This window comes from Ixodes scapularis, unplaced genomic scaffold, assembly GCF_016920785.2.
Source record: "Ixodes scapularis isolate PalLabHiFi unplaced genomic scaffold, ASM1692078v2 PGA_scaffold12__126_contigs__length_90152505, whole genome shotgun sequence".
NCBI lineage: Eukaryota > Metazoa > Arthropoda > Arachnida > Ixodida > Ixodidae > Ixodes > Ixodes scapularis.
This window is the reverse complement of record NW_024609838.1, coordinates 8044326-8063220: the sequence shown is the minus strand read 5'-3', so window position 1 is coordinate 8063220 and position 18895 is coordinate 8044326. Positions and strand designations below refer to the sequence as shown.

Genomic DNA, 18895 nt, shown 5'->3' with positions numbered 1-18895 from the left:
TAACCATAAGCAAGTAACGGGCGCCCCGCAGCGGCGAGACGCCGAAACACACTGGTCCAATGCGATGCAATGTCCGCTCGTGCTTCTCGCGTTCCTCGGGCTGCCGCTTCTCTTCTCGTCAAGTTTAAAAACCCCGTTTCGGGTCCTCGCCGCTGCAAAAGCTTTGCGCTGAATACAGGCTCCCCAAGAAATCCTTTGTGCTACTAGTTCATCGCGTTCCAAATCTACGTCCGTTCTACGGCTCCCTCATCGAATTACCAAGCTTTGTGAGTATAGCGGAGGCTACGGCAGAACCCTTCACACAGTAAACCAAACGCATACAATACCTAGACCTTTTGCTGTTACCTTCTGACGGTTTAAACCAATTATGTCACCACCAGAGGGACGGACAGAAACAATCGACGCCATGCACGCAACAGTTTCTTTTGCAGGCTTGCAATCACTCGTGGCTCAAGCACCAAGAGACTGCCAGCCTGCCCCTCTCCCTCTCCTTCCCGAATCCAGGCATTTTGAGTTCAATCCCCACCCCCGCCCGTTTCTATCTGGGTGAGCATAGTACCGGCGTGCGGTCGTGTATCACTACTGTTACTGTCTTACAGTGTACTAGAACACTTACTACTGTGTGGTACGTACATGTTAAAGACCACAGGTTCACCTTATGTTGTACGGCAGCGAAGGCTAGAGGCGCGAGCTCATGGCGTTGGCAGCTACCCTTAATGCACGAGAGCTTGTGCCGCCAAGCTGTGCCCTAGTCACGGTGGAAGAAATACATTTGGGTGATGACTCTGGCCGCTTTTCCCGCGGGGAGCCCGAAGGTGAGCCTTAGCCCAAGAAGAAGTTATGGCAGAAGGATTGGCAAGACGTGCTTCGTTCCCAGCTGCAATGCGGGGTACCGGAACTGTGCAGGGCGAGTGTCCTTGTCTAAAGCTCCATCGAATGACGCTCGTCTGGAGCAGTGGCGTCGTGCAATCCACAATTTGCAAAAAAGCTGCTACGCATGCGCTAGGAAAGCGTGTTGCTAGCGCCCCCTGTTTGGTTGGAAAACAAATAGGCGTGCCGGCTATTCCTAGGCTGCGACAGAGGCGCGGAAGCGAAGACACCGTGAGCGAGGACGAAGAAAGCTCGCGAGTCGCTTTTGTTTGTCGCCATGCCGGCGCACTGTATTTCGTATGGTTGCACGAATTACTTTTATGGTAAAAAGCCGTTTCCATTTTTTTTTTTTTTTTAGATTTCCGTCTGCAGCAGGTTGTATCCTGCTAAGATAGGCTTAGATAGCTGTCGTGAGGCGAAGGAACATGGACGGCTCACCATGGCAGCCGAACGAGCACTGACGGATGTACAGCACACATTTTGTCACGGATACGTCGTTTTTGTACGCTGTGGGGGGAATTTTTCACACTATTCAATCTGGGTCTTGGGGCAACGCTTGGAACAGACCGCGCACGAACTTTCCGCCCCACATGTACCAAGCCAAACCATGTATCGCGAAGTCTAGTTTTATTCCAACCACTTTCCAGCCTCGCACCCAAAATGTTGAAGTTTCCGCCATTGCACTATAGGCGGCGAGAACTATTTTGCAAATCGTGGATTCCGAGGGCCGATCGCAAGTTACTACCTACTGATCATGTTTGTGACAAGCATTTCCCCAACAAACTAATATCGAAATAGTATCATAAGGGATTCAGTGGGAGAGTTCTCCTTCATGCTTAAAAGTCCGTGCTATCTGTAAACGCTGTTCCGAGCTTTTTTCCTGGCTGCCCGAGCTACCTTACACGTTACAAAAAACCCAGAAATCCGCCTCGAGAGATAGAGCGTGTTGAGACAATCGTACGTAAACGACGTCAGCCCAAGACATCTGCCGCTGAAGCGCCCCTGCCATCTGTCCAATCTCCCGAGCTCGCTATGTCGCCATCATTTCTTCCAAAATCCGTGGGTAGTTCATTTCAGTCACTATGTCATCATAAATGAAAATGTCTTCTGCTCACATGGTTTGTATGTACCACAGTACCAGTTGACATCGTATGTATAACCCATTTGTATGTAATGATAATACCTTTCTGTGCATGTAAAGAATTATTCAGGCCCCACTATGTAACATTATTTAAATTTATAATTTTTTTTTCACTAAGACGGCAGGAGTAGGGTGGAAAATATCCCTCGACCGCCTATAAACCACGCAATGTGTGTAAACAATTTACGTAACTGTTAACATACATGCTGTCAGACAAAACACGCGAGCATGACCCAGCTGTTTAACGGAATTATTTTAAATTACTCGAAATTATTGAAAGCCCATTAGATGGTGTCGCGAAGTTTTATATTTATACGAGTATTTTTTTTCACGCTGAGTCATCATCGTAATGTTCTCGTTCGAAAAACAGCAACCACACGGGGGAAAAGGCAATCAATGCCAATACGCCAACATAAATCCATCATTTCACAACACGGTACACAGGGACCGAGTAAAGAATGCACAATTTCCTCCCAAGGCCCTTTTTACTTGGGCGCAATCTATCGCCGTGCGAGTGAAGCGCGCTCGGTACGCCGAACATAATGTGGTCGCTGCGGCCCTAGAGCAAAGAGCTCGCGCTTGCAGCCTTCCGTGCGGTACATCATAAGGTGAAATTAGCGGTTGTACTGCACTGGCTAAATGTCTCACCTACAGCTGAGACAGCAGACGCTATTGGGGCTGACTAATTCCTCCTGTAAAAACATACAACACAATTGCCTTGCGTGTGTGCAGCGCGTGCTTGAGGTCTCTTGGTGTCGGTTCGTCGCTCTAGTGGGACTGTTGCGTCTTACCTGTTTTACCCATATACAACTTTCTGTTGCATTCCTGACGAGGAGTAAACAAGCACGCGCTCCTACACCTGTGAGTACATAGCCACAAAAATCTGTCCACAGGTATTGGCGACAAGAGGTTTCGGTAGCTCCCTCTGGTGGTTCCCGTCTATGACGTCACGACCACGATTCTCAATTGCCAGCCACCTTATTGACTGTGTGAATAAAAAGCACAGTGGAAGCTACAAGTCATCTCGTCCTCAGTCAGGCACAGAGTCAAAGTTTCACAGTCCTTTTATCTCCATTAATACACGCAGAATTCATCAAACCCAAGACGTCATTATGAGTTTTCGCCAACCGTGAAAGATGGACCACAAGGACGCTTTTGGTCGCTGACGTCACCAATAGAGGTAGAGTCGTAACACTTACGTGAACCAGAAAAGAAAAAAAAAAAGAATTATAAAGCAGCTGCGAGTCGCATTGTGAATAAAGTTATCGAACGTCGTACCCTTAAACAATACTCGAGAGCGACGTTGTCAAAGTTAGGGTGCCTTCATGTGCGCTTAGTATATTAGTCAAAGCTAGAGTAGTATCCACAGTGCTAGAGCCCCGCACTGCTGAGCGCGCACCTGACTTTGTCCCTATTTACGACTTATTCACTCGTGCTTTCATGCAAAGGAGGCTTCAAGCTCACGCGCAAGAAGTTTTGATTGCGTTCTGCGAAATATAATTCAAACACTGACAGCGTCACAAAGGCCAGATAAACTGGTATTTCAGGTTTTATCTAAATAATAAGGAATGCAAACTCATTTTAAGTTAAAACCATGAAAACCTTTAATACCGTCAACGGTCGAACTAAACTTAAAAAACAACAACGCGAAAACACTTTAATGAACCCGTCCCCGGAAATGACTCAAAATATTTCTTTCCGGAACGCGAAGTGGTTCCAGTTGCAGTGGTCGTGCAGGATCCGGCTGAGGGTCGGCGGCCCGCAGTAAAAAACGGTCACCTTGCCTTTTCTCTGACTCTTGATGTCGGCGAATACCTGCGAATTAAGCAAAAACTCATTAATAGAACGAAAAAGTTAGACAGGTTCATGTTCGCGCATTGAACTACAGAACAATATACGTAATTAGTCAAAGTCCGCCAACAAGTGAAAAAAAATGTAGTTCCTTGCATCCACATTTAGAAAACAATTCGTTATACTGAGATCTAGGCAGCAGTTCGTTATGTTGATGTTAAACAGTTCGTTGTATTGAAGTTTAGACAACGTTGCTTTGAAGTTTAGAATTAAATTCGTTGTATTGATGTTTGCACAGCAATTCGTTGTATCGGGTTTAGACAATTTGTTGTATTGTTGTTTGGAGACCAAATCAGCCAGGGCAGAACTACTACTAGTCTGGGGTCTTAACTACCCTAGTTACACAAGCGCTCTTAAGTCGTTTAGGGGACACACCCCCTAGGAGGGTCAACTTTTGAACCCTTGGCTTAAAATTAATGAAATTTACAGGATAGGCTGGTGGTCATACTAGAAGGTACATAACAAAATTTCAGGTCTGTCAGTTAAGTGGGAAGGAAATTAGCGCACCTGTTATCTACAACACACCTGCATTGTTTAGTTAATCTATGGTCGAAAAACGATCACAATATTCAAGATTTTTATTTTCTGTATATGTAGCAGAATGCCTAGGAGGTGCGGCTATTGAAAGCTTTTTGCAAAAGTCATTTATTTTTATCAATTTTCTCTTCTGCAAAATTGATCAGCCCTTTGGTCTTCTGTGTCTGACAAAACGTCAACATTTTTTTTTTTTTTATAAAAGGCATCTTTAAAGTGACGGAAAAAATTCATAGCCGCATTCCTTATTAAATATCAGTCAGGAAAAGGGAAGAATGAGCCTTCCCTGTTTTGCCATTATCAAACGATAGATTGGCTAAAATGGAATTCATACTAAAAAGTGGAACGGAGAAAAATGCGTTGAAACTGCTCCAAATCCTACGTTTTTTTGTTTTTTTTTTTTTTAGCGTCGGTGGACAGCAAATAATTTATAAAAAAAACAACTATGCAGTGTAAACAAGTGAAACTTTCTGGAAATACTCTCGAGACGTTGGAGAAAGTAAATATGTAATTATTCAAAATCAGCGTTGTTTGCAGGATTTTTTTTTTTCTGGGTGCCTTTTATAATCTCGCCCCCCCCCCCCCCCCCCTTTCAAACCAACGACAGTTGGCCCAATCGCGATCGGCCGGAGTTAGACGGCGGCGCTAACAATCATTAGCTGCTAACGATCATTCAGTTTAACTGAGCTGGCCTACCTCAGTTAACAGATGGGAGTTCGCCAAAATAGAGTTCAAGATGGCGGCGTCTGCTGCATCGCCGCCAATGGCCAGTGCCAGCGAAGCACTTACTATTGCAGAAGATTGTGGGAGGTACTTAGAAAGAATCGTACCAAAAAATATTGTCGGAAGAGGTATGGTTCGGGGCCAGAAATGCCGCTAGGACTACCACGGCACATCGCGGAAGCCAAAGCTCGGCCAGGGTGGCCATGGGGATGTCGATGCCGATTAAGACTTTCGTCATGTCTTTCTTGCTTAAATTCATGTATTTGTTTTAATGCATTTGTTTCAAACGTTTATACTGAATGAGAAATCTGCATATATTTCATTTGCATCGTTACGAAAAAAAAGGTAACGTGACATCAGTTTTGATTCCGCTTCGGTTTCAAGTGTTCCTTGACGCGCATCTTAACTAGGCTTGTTAGGCCTATGTACCGTGTAACACCAGACAACTTAGTTGAGCTCAATAACAGTTGGGAGGTAACAGTGATTGTTACCTTAATGACAGTTAAGAGCTTTAGTGGTGCTAGGGTATAACACGCCTCTCGCTGTAGTGATTAAACGACCACACGCCAGTACAATGCTCATGCATCGCGATCGAAAACGAAACAAACGGGGGTACTTGGCTATAGATTGGCAAACAATATAAAAACCCACCAGCTTTTTGGGGGGTCTTGACAATGCCCGAAACCTCAGCCTGGCGTAGATAGGTGCACCGGCTACGTCGCCTTGCTAGTATTCATCTTTTCATGGCCAGTTGCTCCACGTGGTATTTCCGCATGAGGCTTATTCTGAGTGGCATGAGTCACTGACCTCCGAGTTTATCTCACCAGGGTCGCTAAACTCGTCAAGCACAACTTTGTGCCCGAAGTTTGCGGAACGCGCTAATTGGACTCTCGCGACGCTGACGTCGCGCCGAGCGAGGTGTCAATCATTCGAACGCTCATTTCCTTGAGAGAGGCAGAATGTAGCAAAGTTCATTGAGGCGCGCGTGCGGCGCGTGAGGGGCGCGAGCAGCTCGCTGATTGAACGGCTTTGCCGATGACGTAGCGCCCATTTGTCCCTACATCCCTACGCCAAGCTAAAATTAATGCTTTGCAGATTGTCCCTAGGCGACCTGCTGACGCTCGAAATCCCTCCGAAGTTTGTGTAAAAAAGAAACCTCGTTTGTCGAAGTTGTCGCTGACGTCAAAGTGACGTTTCCGAACTTTGCGAGAGCCGTGGTTTGAGCTCGAGATCTTCGCTTCGGATCGAGGCGAAGTTAAACTTTGTCAACATGGCGGTGCCGTACGCTGCGGCCGAGCTTATCTTCCGCCACCGTCGGCGTCGCTACTGAAACCACCGGGGACGCCTTTCAACTCCCCGACGACGACTTTCGGCGACAGTATCGGCTATCGGAAGCCGTTGTGCGTTGACTGCGACGAGCTTCGTTCGGCGCCCGGACTTCGAGGCGGCGGAAAATCGCGTCTACCATGACCGTGGAACAACAAGTTCTCTGCGCGCTACGGTTCTTCGGAACCGGTAGCTTTCAAGGCATGGTGGCGACTGACGAGCACCTTTCAGTCTCCCACATGACTGTGAGCCGGGCTGTCAGAGTTTTTGCGGCTGCAATCGGGTTCTTTTTTTTTTTCTTTTTTTTTTTTGTATTATCCGAAGAGGTACTGATAAGCTGGTATACAATTCAGAATGTTGGGAAACAAAGAAGGACCGGGGTAGTTCTTGGGTAGGGTCGAGTCTCCCGGCAGCCGGCAGAATTATTTCCCCTAAATTCTACTGGCAGTCGTCACTCATTGCTGGTCAAATCAGTTCATCGAACGACGTGTCATTGACAGATCATTTCATCGGCACGCGATGTAATCACATGAAAGAGATTTTCTTTCGTTAGAGGTATATACACATTAAACATTTTCACACCTTTATACATGTAAGTGGGGTGTCCCATAACTAACTCCCTAATAAGTGTAGCGATGGACCTTACAAAAGAAATGTAAACCTCACACCTCTAAAAATGTGTGATTTTTAAACACGTTTCTTAAAACGTGTGATAATGCACTTCAGCTTTTTATAAAGATGTAAAACCACAAAATACCCCTTCTCGTCAGGCTATACATTTAAGTGGGGTGTCTCATAACTAACACCCTAATAAGTGTAGCAATAGACGCTATAAAAAAATGTAAACCTCACACCTTCGAAAATGTGTGATTTTTTAAACACGTTTCTTAAAACGTGTGATAATGCACTACACCTTTTTATAAAGATGGAAAAGTACAATACCCCTTGTCGTCGGGCACGTAGCCAGGGGGGGGGGGGGGGGGGGGGGGGGGCATAAGGCCGCCCCCGCCCCCCCCCCCCCCCCCGAAATCTTCCATTTTGCTGGGGCCTCCTCTCCCCCCTCCCCCTCATAGAGCACTTTGTTATGGGCGCCCCCCCCCCCCCCCTTAAACAAAATTCTGGCTACGTGCCTGCTTCTCGTCAAGGTGTAATTACCACAGTACATTTCTTTTTTGGGGTGTACACAGTGGCCCGGGACCCAATAATATGACTGAACAAATAAATTACACAAACGGGTCGCCGAAACAGCCCGTTGCTTCTTGGCGAGTGTCGAGGCAATTTCGGCCGAAAACCGGCTCCAATATTGGCCGGATGTGCGGTTTTGCGCCTCGTCCTGACATCCGGCAGGTATGGGTGTACCGACGCAAATAAACGATTTATGTCTAATAGCACTGGCACCACTGATTTCTTAGGAGGCTAGATCGCGGATAGAGGCCTGTATTGCTGGGGTCGAGCGGCACCACCGGCAGTCATCGCTTGACACGATCTAATGCATGCTATAGGAGAAACGAGAAAACTCAATTTTGTTACGTTAGTAGGTTGTTCTCTACCATGAAACTTATATCGTGTTTCCGCAAATAACAGCTAATATTGTGGGCAAGAATATTAAACGCGTTAGAATACCAATCTTGTTTAACTAAATGTTGTGTGGTTGAGGGTCGAGGGCGACTTTGTTGGGCGTTAACTGTGATGTGTTTAATAAGACAAGGGCTACCGAGAGTTATTGTGGAGTCATCCGTGATTCCGGAGTCATCAAAGCTCAACAAACGATAAGTTAGAAGGCCTTTACTGTGGACATTCGCATCGTTTTAACCCCTTGTACATTCATGGTGAAAGCTTTTTCTTTGAACTGCTGTGGAGGGCTTCCGTGACAAATTGAAACTCGGAGCGTGCCATTCAGTCGCTGTACGTGTCATTTATTTTGCAACCGAAGCAAGCGACGTCGGTAAAGTCGGTGGTCCTCTGTCCCATTTTGTTTTTAATCGATGTTCGAAAGTTTGACGAATGTCTATTTGATCTCCAAGCTCCAGATATAATCATCGCCGCACGTCATAAAATACTCGCCCTCAAGCACCGCGTATAGTGTAATACGCCAAAACAACAAGGACGAAAACGAAGTGAGATCTAGACAGGACGCGGCGTATTGCCTGTTGTCAAGCGATGGCCATTGGTGAGGCCAGTGGCGGGCTCCCGATCCGCGATCCAGACTTGCACTGTGATAGTTCTAATGCACTGCACCCGCGGAATGCTGCACGGAGAACAGGCCCCGAACGAACTTGCCAAATGCACCGAGTGCAGACTGATGCTGTCGCCATAGATGTTGTAGAAAAGTTCCGACCTCAAACCGAAACTAGCGCCTATTGTTCGACGTGATGCGTGGGAATGCGAGAGCGCCAGTCGCTGCCATCGTTTATCTATAAACGTTGGTTGCTACAACGTGTAACTTATATTTGCAATGACTTCCAATTAAGGTACTCGGCTGTCAGAGATATCTACAGGCGGCGTAAGTTTCCGAAACCAGCTGACTACAAAATAGCCTACACTTGAGGAAATTGATGGCACTGTACGCGCAAGAGCTTGCTTCGTTTTAAGCTTAGTAATATGAGTGAACCACTGAAAGGATACGGCTTAAATCTAGTTTTTTGAAACATCTAGGAATACGTTTCGTAGGACTTTTTATTTCCCTGGTGAAGGCATTAAGAACGAGAGCTTTCTCAAACAAAATACGACGGGGGAAGATAGCTGCCGTTCAAATATGACTTTGCTTGAGTCTCGGGCAACGTCTCCATGTTTAGCCTTCCCGGACGCTGAGAGAATGCGTCACAGGTTTCTGCTGTGGGAACTTTGTCGAAAAATGTTCCACTTTTTACCCGCACACAGATGATGCGAGATCTCGCGGCCTCTGTGTTGGTCCTGAGCCTTTATTACACACCGGTAGGTTTCAGCGTCTGTACGGCAACAAAGCGACTCAAATTTTGCAAATAAAACACGAGTCGTCGATTCCTCACTCCGTGAAATATCAGACGCTTACAATTCAAGCTCGCGTTTGAGTTTGCGGCCCGCGGGACGCGATTTTGAGCAGAAAACCAACTTTTTCTTTCAGTTCCGCTGTGCGAATGCCGCATCGTAGCAGACGAACTCTCGTCGTCTGCTCTCGCTCCTCGTACGGGCGAGGCATGACGGGATTGTCGGCGCTAGAAAGCTCGAAGACAACGTACAGCGAGCGGCGTGAATACTCGCCTCCCCGCGCTGTTTCGTGCTCTCGTGCACCGCACCGCCTAGGGATCGCGGGGGATTTTTCGTCAAAAGTTGCGAAGTTGAGCGCGCGCAGGGAGGAGGAAACTTTGCGGAGTTCTTTTGGTCACTCCCCTCGCTACGTCAGAAAGCGAAGAATGTTTTGCTTCACGAGTTTAGCTACCCAGTCAGTTTGACTACGTCCCCGCTGCCGCGATACATGGAGGGAACTTTAGTCATTCTGCGCGCGCGACAGCCTTGCTAAAGCTCTGAGCGCGTAAAGCACGAGACGGCCCGAGCCCTCTCGTGCACTGCCGTCCGCCTCCTGTGAACTGAAGTTATAACTGCGTTGCGCATGCCCCGAACATTTAGTTCAATCAATTTACTGAACTTCGCGTGGAACTGGTTTGATACATCCGGAGATCCGAAAATCAAACTTGATGGGAGCTTCAGCATGACAGCTCTTTAACCTTCAAAGGGAAGGCAGGTAAAAAACAATAACAAATTATAAGCTATACAAAAAGCAAAGTATGCTAAACAACTATGGTCAAACATCACATTGACCTGTGCATTTTTATAACAAAAATGCAGTAAGAGATGTTATGGTTCTTGTATGTTATTTTAAAACAAAAAATGTAAAGTTTTTTTTTTTTTAATGGGTTAACGACGGCACTGCGAGTTTCTAAAAGACTCGCCTCGTTCCAGTTAGGCCTTCCGGGCTGCGTCCTCCTCTTCAGGCCCGTGATGAGGCAGCGCTTGTCCTTCTGGTGCAGGAGGTCGAGCGCCATGTGCAAGCCCACCGCCTTCATGTCGGTGCGGTCCAGCGCCGACGTGATGTAGATGTGGATGTCAAGGAAGCGCTCCAGCACGTCCCCAAACATGGCCTGCTCCATCTCCAGGTCACTCAGCATGCGCACGAACCACTCGAGTGACTGTTGGGTCCGGTTGATCCAGATGAAGTCCACCTGGACCATGGAGGAAGCCACAAGGTTGAAGTCATGCGAGTACGTCGTTCCATTTTTGCAGAGCGAACGTTGTAGAGGAGGCCTCTCCACCGTTGCCCCTGCTCTAAAGTGCAAAGAGGTAAGAGGAGCTTTAACCTGAACCAACTATAAGTTGGTTCAGGTTATAGACTATAACCTGAACAGCTTCAGACTATAGGCCCAGAGCCCTATAGTCACCGACTATAGGGCTCTGGGCCTCGGACATATCCGCCTAGGCAGCAGAGAGCCACGTAATATCTTCATTTGTGTTTGAGCGTCATCTTCGGAGGGCTCCAGACCTTGAGGATGGTTCTGTGCCGGCATCACGTGACAAGATGTCGTGGAAGCAACCTGTGCAGCCATCTTCGCGCCTAGGAGGCACGCAAACATGGCGAACGACGTGCTGGGTCGTGCCACAAGTGGATGAAGCCACTTGAGCACGTCATTCGTGTTTGAGCCTCCTCTTCGGGGAAACTTCTCTCGACAAAGTTCGAATTCACTTCCCGTATAATAAAGCCATTCACTGCAAAAAAAAATAAAATAAAGAAAACAGCGAACGATAAAGCTCACGATACGATTAGACAAGAAAGTGCGTTGTACGCAGGTGCGATGCGCGTGACGTTTCACTTGCTCAGTGTCTCTGCACACATTGCACTTATTATGTCTACTCATTGTTCGTTGGAATTCTCACACTTTTTCTTTCTTTTGCATCACAGGTGAGATATAGGCTAGTTGGTACGTCGTTCTTTTGACAAAAGCGTTTTGAGGTCCCGACCTCACAGATGACTTCGCGTGCCAGCGTCAAGCGAGATGTTGAGGAAGCAGTCTGTGCAGCCGTCTTTATGTTGAGGAAGCACGCAAACATGGCAAATGACGGTGAACCGTGCCGGAAGCTTGTCGACGCCAGTCTGGGGCCCGACAAAATGAAGCTCGCGGAAAAACGGACAGTTCCGCCGCACATTTTTCGGCAAGTTATGACCAAGCCAACCACTCACGTCTAGCCATCTTGCTAAACAAGAATTGTACGGATAATGCTGTGACGGTGCGTACAAGACCAAGCTCCGTTCTATTGCCGATTTTCATCAAACGCTTTCGAAGCTATATACTTTCACGACTCAGCCTTTAACGGGGTGCTGAACCGAAAACTGGATTCCACAAAACAGGGCGGCAAAAGCATGTAAAGGGATACTACAAACACCAAAACATCACTCATACAGCGATATCTCAAACAAATGACCGTTTTTTTTTTGTTTTTTGTTTTTTTTAAGGGGACGCATTTGACAGACATGTTTACGTCTTGTTTCTCCTAAAAGGAGAGGGAACGGCCTCGCGTCTTCTCCGCCCCGCCGCCTTAAGGGGGCGAAGGAAAGAGAGGAGGAAACGAGATATGTTGACGTCACGCGCCTCGTCGGCCCGGTTCAATCTCAACCTCTTTTTCCGAACATACGGCCATCCATTTGAGATATCGCCTTACGAATAGTGCTGTAGAGATTGTAGTGTCCCGCCTACACCTTCTGCATTTTTTTAATCCAAATTTTGGTTTACCATCTTTTTAAGTACGCATGCGCCAGGGGAAACCTATTTTTATATATATATTTGCGATAAATGAATTAAGTATTTACCGTTTATATAGTGATTGATTTCATTTTAGTAAACCCAGTGTTAGTTATGACATAACTTGTTTCTTTATGTTCTGGATGCAATGCTCTTGCAAGGAGGAAAAAAACGGGTTTTTGCGTTCATGTGGGGCATGGCAGCACACTTAAAAAAGCCTAGTCATATAAGCTAATTCACTTTTTTTAAAACGCTGAGTGCAATAAACAAAAATAATGTGTGCGATGACTCGTATTTTACTTTAAATCAAAATAAAAAAAAAATTTCAAAGGGTTAACAAAAGCTTATTTTTAATAAATGTGGAAAATATATATTCTACTTAAACACTGATAGTCTTATTTTTACGTATACTCAAGCTTGTGCATGCAAACTTTGGTTGTCATGCGACAATATTAAGAAGAAAACTTCTTTTGTGGAAACAGTGAAGATGCCTCAAAATTTCAAGAAGACAAAGCCACATTCGAATATTACCCTATATGTGTAAGCGCGGTGGGGGAGAATTTGTTTCGTTTTGTAAGCAGTTAAAGCTAAAAAAAGATTGCTATGCGGAGATGATAGCTATGCCTACATCTCAAAATAATCATGATGGCAGGCCACGTCATAATGAAAAACCGCGCACAGTGACATGGCTCATATGTATGCCTTTTCGGGTAGCCGAGAGACTTCAAATGCGAATTTACTCATTTTGAGTCCATCATCGGTCCTTATTTTTATACGTACAATATAGAGATTTAAGATAATCAAGCCCTTAAAACCATCATTTTTCTTTTTTACATGGGAGTTTTTTTTTGTTTTGCGTTTGCTCATAAACTGCCAGACGCTATGAATATCCGATTCGCTCGATAAGGCTAGTGACCGAACCTGAAGTTACAGCTTTTTGTTCTGGCCGCTAGGTGCCCCATTTCGCCGCAGTCATCAAACTCGGAAGGATTAGCTTACTGAAACAAAACGGCGCTTCCTTGTATAACTCCTGCTCGAACTCGATGCATCCTTCGCGGACACCTTGTATGTACGGGTGATGACAGTTTTAACGTACTTATAATGTCCCACGAAACCGGTCAGAGATTTTATCAGCTCACCTCAAAACGACTTGTTTCAAGAAAGAATCGAGAGTACACACCTTTCTAAGCTTCATTATGGAGTGTGGCAGCTTCTCGACCCAGCAGTGGTGACAGCGCGGACATGTAGAACGGGCCTGGTAGTACCTGCAACAACCCACAGTCGTTTTCTTTTGAACACCGAGTTACACTATTTTTCAGGGTATGGTTAAAGTGCGAGGATAATTATTTTTAAATATATTTAACATCTAGGGCAGAACAAGACACCGGCGAGGTCTTTATACAGCAAGTGCGTGGACAAGGATACTTCTCTAACAACCCATGCGAAGGTTGATATACTTTATAAACACCAAGATGCTTCGGGGAATAAACAAATGTCAAGCACAAATCAAACGACCGTTAAAGGGGCACTGACACCCCAAAGGTCGTATTTATTTTTATTGTCTAAAACGATGCAAGTTGCAACCATAGACACGCAAGAAAAAAAAAAAACGCATCGCGAAAAAAAATTTTCCCGCGCGCGCGCGCGCCTTTTTGTTTTTGGCGTTTGATTTTTCCGCCTCTCGCCTCCTCGCTTCTTTTGATCGGTGACGTCAAAAATCAGGAAATTTAGAAGCTTTGTAGGCGACATCTCTATAACATTTAATTACGGCAATCCTAAAACATGTTTTTTAACGCAATTGCGAACGCACTACGGCCCTTCTTTTTAAAATACCAAAAATCGGGAGTTCGTTGTGGTGCCGTCTCCTGGATTTGTATCCTCCAACGGAAAACAGGCGACACCGCTCAAAACCGGTCCGCCGCAACGCCGCCGCGCACTCCTTTCCTCCTCGCTTTGGGTCGCCATGGCAACAGCAGGGAGTGGTGAAAGGAAGTCGACTCTCAGGTCTCCGCAATTTTTGACGTCAAGGCACCGGCGCCGACCGCGCGGGAACTTCGAATTCGGCATTTGGAAATTGTTTTTTTACTTCACAAATACTGAATTACCAAATTTCAAATTTTGAGGGTAATGTCCCGGCATCGTTTTCAATCGTTTCGGATAATAAAAAAAAATATGATTTTGATGTGTCAGTGCCCCTTTAGCGTGGGTAAAACAAGCACGTCTGAGGATTTCAGCATTTCGTCAATATGAAACGCGTAATCCAACAATGCGTGAAATGACAGTATGATAGTATTGAAGTACGTTGCTCAAAAAGTTATCTTTGGAAAGAGGCGATATTGCACCGCATACTTGTTTTACACAAGGGCGCAGCCATCTTGAATGACGTCACTTCTGGTATGCGGTAAAACGTCGTTTTGTTCTCTCCTCGCCGCTGGAAGATGTTTACAAAAAATGTGCGACTGTCACATTCTTGTTTTGCCTCCCCTATATTTTCTCGCATATTCCAGGTTCCAGTTTTTTTTTTTTTTTTTTTTTTTTTGTTCCGCATACCAGATACGAAATCCACGTGACTCAGAACAACAGTAAGCGGAAATCGCTTATATCGAACGCCTCGAGCCACGTGGGCAACCTTGCTCAGTTGTGCCGCGCTCGTTTCCGCGTGGAATTCCCGCCTGAGCATCGAAGCGCACCTGTACATGATGCTCTGGAGAATGCTGGCGAACGGCGTCACCCCGATGCCCGCCGCGATTAAAACCGCGTGCTGGGCGCGGAAGATGTGCCTTGATGAAGAGCCGTACGGGCCGTCAATCCGAACCTGCGGACCAAGATAAGTAGAGAGCAGAAAACAAAATATACAGTGGAATTCTCGTTAGTTCACTCTCTTAATTCAAACTTGCGGATAATTCGAACAAACATGCACGTACCGTCCTATGTGTGTTTCTAGGAAGAAAACTCCCGTTATTTCAGACTGCATTATACAACAAAAATGTTTGGTCCCCCTCGGGTTCAAATTAACGAGATTCCACTTTATTCATGGTTCCTTGCGACGTCTTCTAAAGCCACGGTCACACTGCAGTGCTAACACAATACAAAAGACAGACTCCAGACACTGTCCGATCCTGATAAAATTATGTTTACCATGTAAAGTACGTGTAGTGAGTTTCATCACACTGTCTGGTGTGTGTCTTCCTTGCATGCCGATCCTGTCACGTTGGTCATACAAAACCTGTGCGCATATATGTTCGAAGCACACTCGAAGACAACACGCTTCGAAGGTGCTTCAGACCTGTGTTGGAAGATAAATCTTTCATCATGTCTGCAGTGAACAGCGTGTGTCGTTTGTATGATACATTATCAGTGGAACTGTGGCTTTAAGACTGCCGTGTTTAGATTTAGCGAACGGTGTTCATGCAAACGGTTGCGTCACGTGGCACCTTAACGTCCCGAGACAATATATTGCAAAAGACAAGGAGTCACTTGATCTGTGTCCCGATGTCACGCGCACACCGTTTAGTCTCAAGAAGTGCTTGTGCGACCGCTTTTCCGGAAACCACTTGGAGGGCCAATGAAAGCGACCATGAAAGCAAACGACGAAGCAAAAAATGCGTGGTTTTTTTTGTTTTTTTTTACCTAAAGGATAAAGCATTTGGCGGCACCCTGTGCATGCATGGTGCCTCACGCCTTACGCCAAACTTATTGTCAATGTTTTTTTTTTTTTTTGTTTTTTTTTGATATTTGAAGTATTTTGTTCGTAGATTGCACTGATTGGCTCTCCGATTGCCCACAGTGTTCCCAGAGAGACATCAAAGTTACCCAGAGGTTACTTCAAGGTTACCGGCGAGTTGCCCCATCTGCTTCAAAGTTACCCACGAGTTATCCCGCATTGACTTCAAAGTTACCCGCGAGTTACTTTAGATTGACTTCAAAATTACCAACGAGTTACCCCACAGCTACTTCAGGGAGACCCCAATGACCCGGAGTGACCTCGGAGTGCCCCCGTGGGCCCAATGGCTAGGGTTCTTAGCAAAGCGTCGGCTGCTACTGGAGGCTCCTTTCAAACGCTGTAAAGTAGAATATAAAGAACACTCTGTCGCTTGTTGTTCGATGGCGAGACATGCTTGCCGTGAGCGGGTTCTTGGCGATGATGAGGCTGGTGTAGTCCTGGCAGTGGTGGCTGCCCAACTCCCCCTCTTCCATGAGGGTCTCCAGCTCTCGTCCGGTGTCCAGAAAGGCGCACGTGTCGCGCACCTGAGTCCCCCTGGGCATCAGGACCACGCTCTCGCGCTCCCGGAGACGGGCCGATTCCACGATGCTCTCCACGCTCTTGGGGTCTAGGCTCCGAAGATGCAGGTCCGACGAGCTCACCTGCAGGGTGGGTTGGCGCCGCCGCCTCTTTTAAGAGCGCAGCTTTTAGGCTGCCCGTTTCCGGGTTGAGCGGCGTCGGCGTCGCCGTCGGCGTAACCGCGCCAAGTTTAGCGGGAAAACTAACGTCACATGACCTCAACACCAGTTCAGTTTCCCCGCTAAATTTAGCGGGGAATTGAATTGCTGTTAAGATAACATGGCGTCAATTTTTCAGCTAAATTTAGCGGGGGAAACTGGGAGGAGGGGATGGTATGGAGGAAAAGGGGGAGGGTACGCAGCAGGAGGAGGAGAGCCTATGTAGGATAAAGGGGAACGTACGGAGGAGGATGGGAGAGGAAGAAAAAAAGATGAAGAGGAGTAGGGGAAAGGAGGAAGGGAGGAGAGGGAAGGGACTAGGAGGGGCATACCCTCCCCTCCCTACCCTATCCTAATCCTCCTCCTCAAGAGCTGCGCTCTAATTTCAGGTTAAAGATTTATCAACGTCTTTCATTTTTTCTTTTAAAGGGCGGCCGCGAGACGCTGCTCCAAGTGACTGCTCAGAGGAAGCCCTCGGCGGCCATATTTAGGATGCGAAAGAAGCCCCGCCCACTAAGTTCTCCTACGCCAAAGACGGCTGGTGTGCCAGTCTCCCGGTAAACTACTGCTCAAGGGCAGGTGCTGAACACCATCCATCTGTTGATTCCATAGAATATAGAATGCATTTTTATTTTTTCAAGCAAGGGCGTGGGATTGCAGAAGCCCATGTTCCACAGTGCCACACGTATTGCTTTGTTGTTTTTTCCAGAATTCGGAGGAGTCACGGGGTTTTTCTTGCGGATCTTGACAGACTATAAACGTTAAAAAACGAGAACTTCCACAGTCTATTTGCCAGAAAGTTACGCCATCTGCTAGGTAAACGGTGCAACGAAAATAATCGCCTCGTAGCTCCAAATTGTCGCTACATAGCTTCAAAAACTTCGACGGTTTGGCTGGATCGAAGCGTCGCCGCTTCCACCTTGGCTCACCTGGCCCGAGGGGGGCAGCTCAGAGGCCTGCTGCCGGAAGTTGTCGAAGTACTGGTACAGGTGGCTCGTCCACTCGCCGAAAGAGCGGATGTGGAGCCAGATCACGTCTGCGAAACGCTCAAGTTAGGAGGGACTCAAAATGTTCGATGGGCAAGCCAAAGTACGGGCAACATGGCGAAAACACGGGGGCTAAATAAAATAAATACGAGAAACATACGATCTATGAACAAATATATTACCATAGCGAGAACAGAAATACGTTGCACGACGAAAGAGTTTCAAAGTCACTTGCCGCGTGGAGTAATGACAAGATGAAGCCTAAACAAAAAACGAAAAGTGTAAAAAAAAATTAAGAAAACTATGATAGCACATTGTAAATGTGGTTGGAGGTAACAGTGAAGCGATGGGAAGAGGTTAGGAAGGTAAGTGCTCATGGGCGATGAAATTTATAAAAAAAATGGTTACAAGCAATAAAATAGTACTAGGAAACAATGAGTGGCAAAATAAGAACCCTTATGAAAATAAGGCAATGATAGTTTGCTACCACATGAGATCTGCAGGGATAGTAGTTCTGCCTTCAGTGCGTACTTCTCCGCTTTGACAACATTTTGGTGCTCGGGCAACCCAAGCACGGCGGAAGGCAAACAAAGCGGTGATGACACGAGGGAGGAATTTGCAGAAAGACGTGTGTGACGTCAACAGGGAGCGCGATAGCCCTTTGGCCCAACAAGGGCAGTGGAGACAAAGGCTATTAGCTTTACGTCTACCCACTAACCGTTCCCATCAGAGCTCGGGGTTCTAACTTCGTCGCGCGCTCTTGTCTCCTTTCCCTCACATTCTCGGCGCATTTTCTGCTCATCTTCACCGTTCACAAGGAAAAGGTGCCGGTAGGAGCTACTACAAACAAAGCGTTTATTCATATTCGTTTTTTTTTTTTTTTTTTTTTTTTTTTTGCCAATTTGAAGTTTTTTTGTGATAAAATATAGTCGAAAGCAAACTGATCCATCGCCAAACCGGGACCGTTTGTACGGCGCGGGCGTCCCTCCGCGCTCCGCCGCCAAGCTGACACGACGCCACCTAGAAGACAAGGCCCGCTCATGACGTCATCGTCGGTGCACCCCCGCCGATCCGCTCCCCAAGCGGAAAACACGCCGAACCTCGGCCGGAGTCGCCGCAAAAGGAGGTGGGGAAAGTGGAGGCATCGATAATTTAGCGCACTGCGGAGGCTACGGCACACTCGAGCCATGATGCTTGAGTCCCACCAGAGCGACAAACAAACGACAGCGACAAGCCTCTAACACATGCAGCAT

General features: G+C 46.7%; 1 protein-coding gene across 1 annotated transcript in view; it reads right to left on the bottom strand.

The window, feature by feature from the left end:
• Positions 1-3590: 3590 nt before the first annotated feature.
• The window catches only part of LOC8028381 (NADPH oxidase 5), a gene marked incomplete at its 5' end in the record, with an annotated part of 29965 nt that continues 14660 nt past the window's right edge, over positions 3591-18895 (bottom strand). The window contains 6 exons of the mRNA XM_042289258.1: positions 3591-3826; positions 10375-10644; positions 13397-13481; positions 14907-15031; positions 16339-16581; positions 17586-17692. Coding sequence (XP_042145192.1) covers positions 3695-3826; positions 10375-10644; positions 13397-13481; positions 14907-15031; positions 16339-16581; positions 17586-17692 — 962 coding nt within the window. The remainder of the gene's footprint in view (positions 3827-10374; positions 10645-13396; positions 13482-14906; positions 15032-16338; positions 16582-17585; positions 17693-18895) is intronic.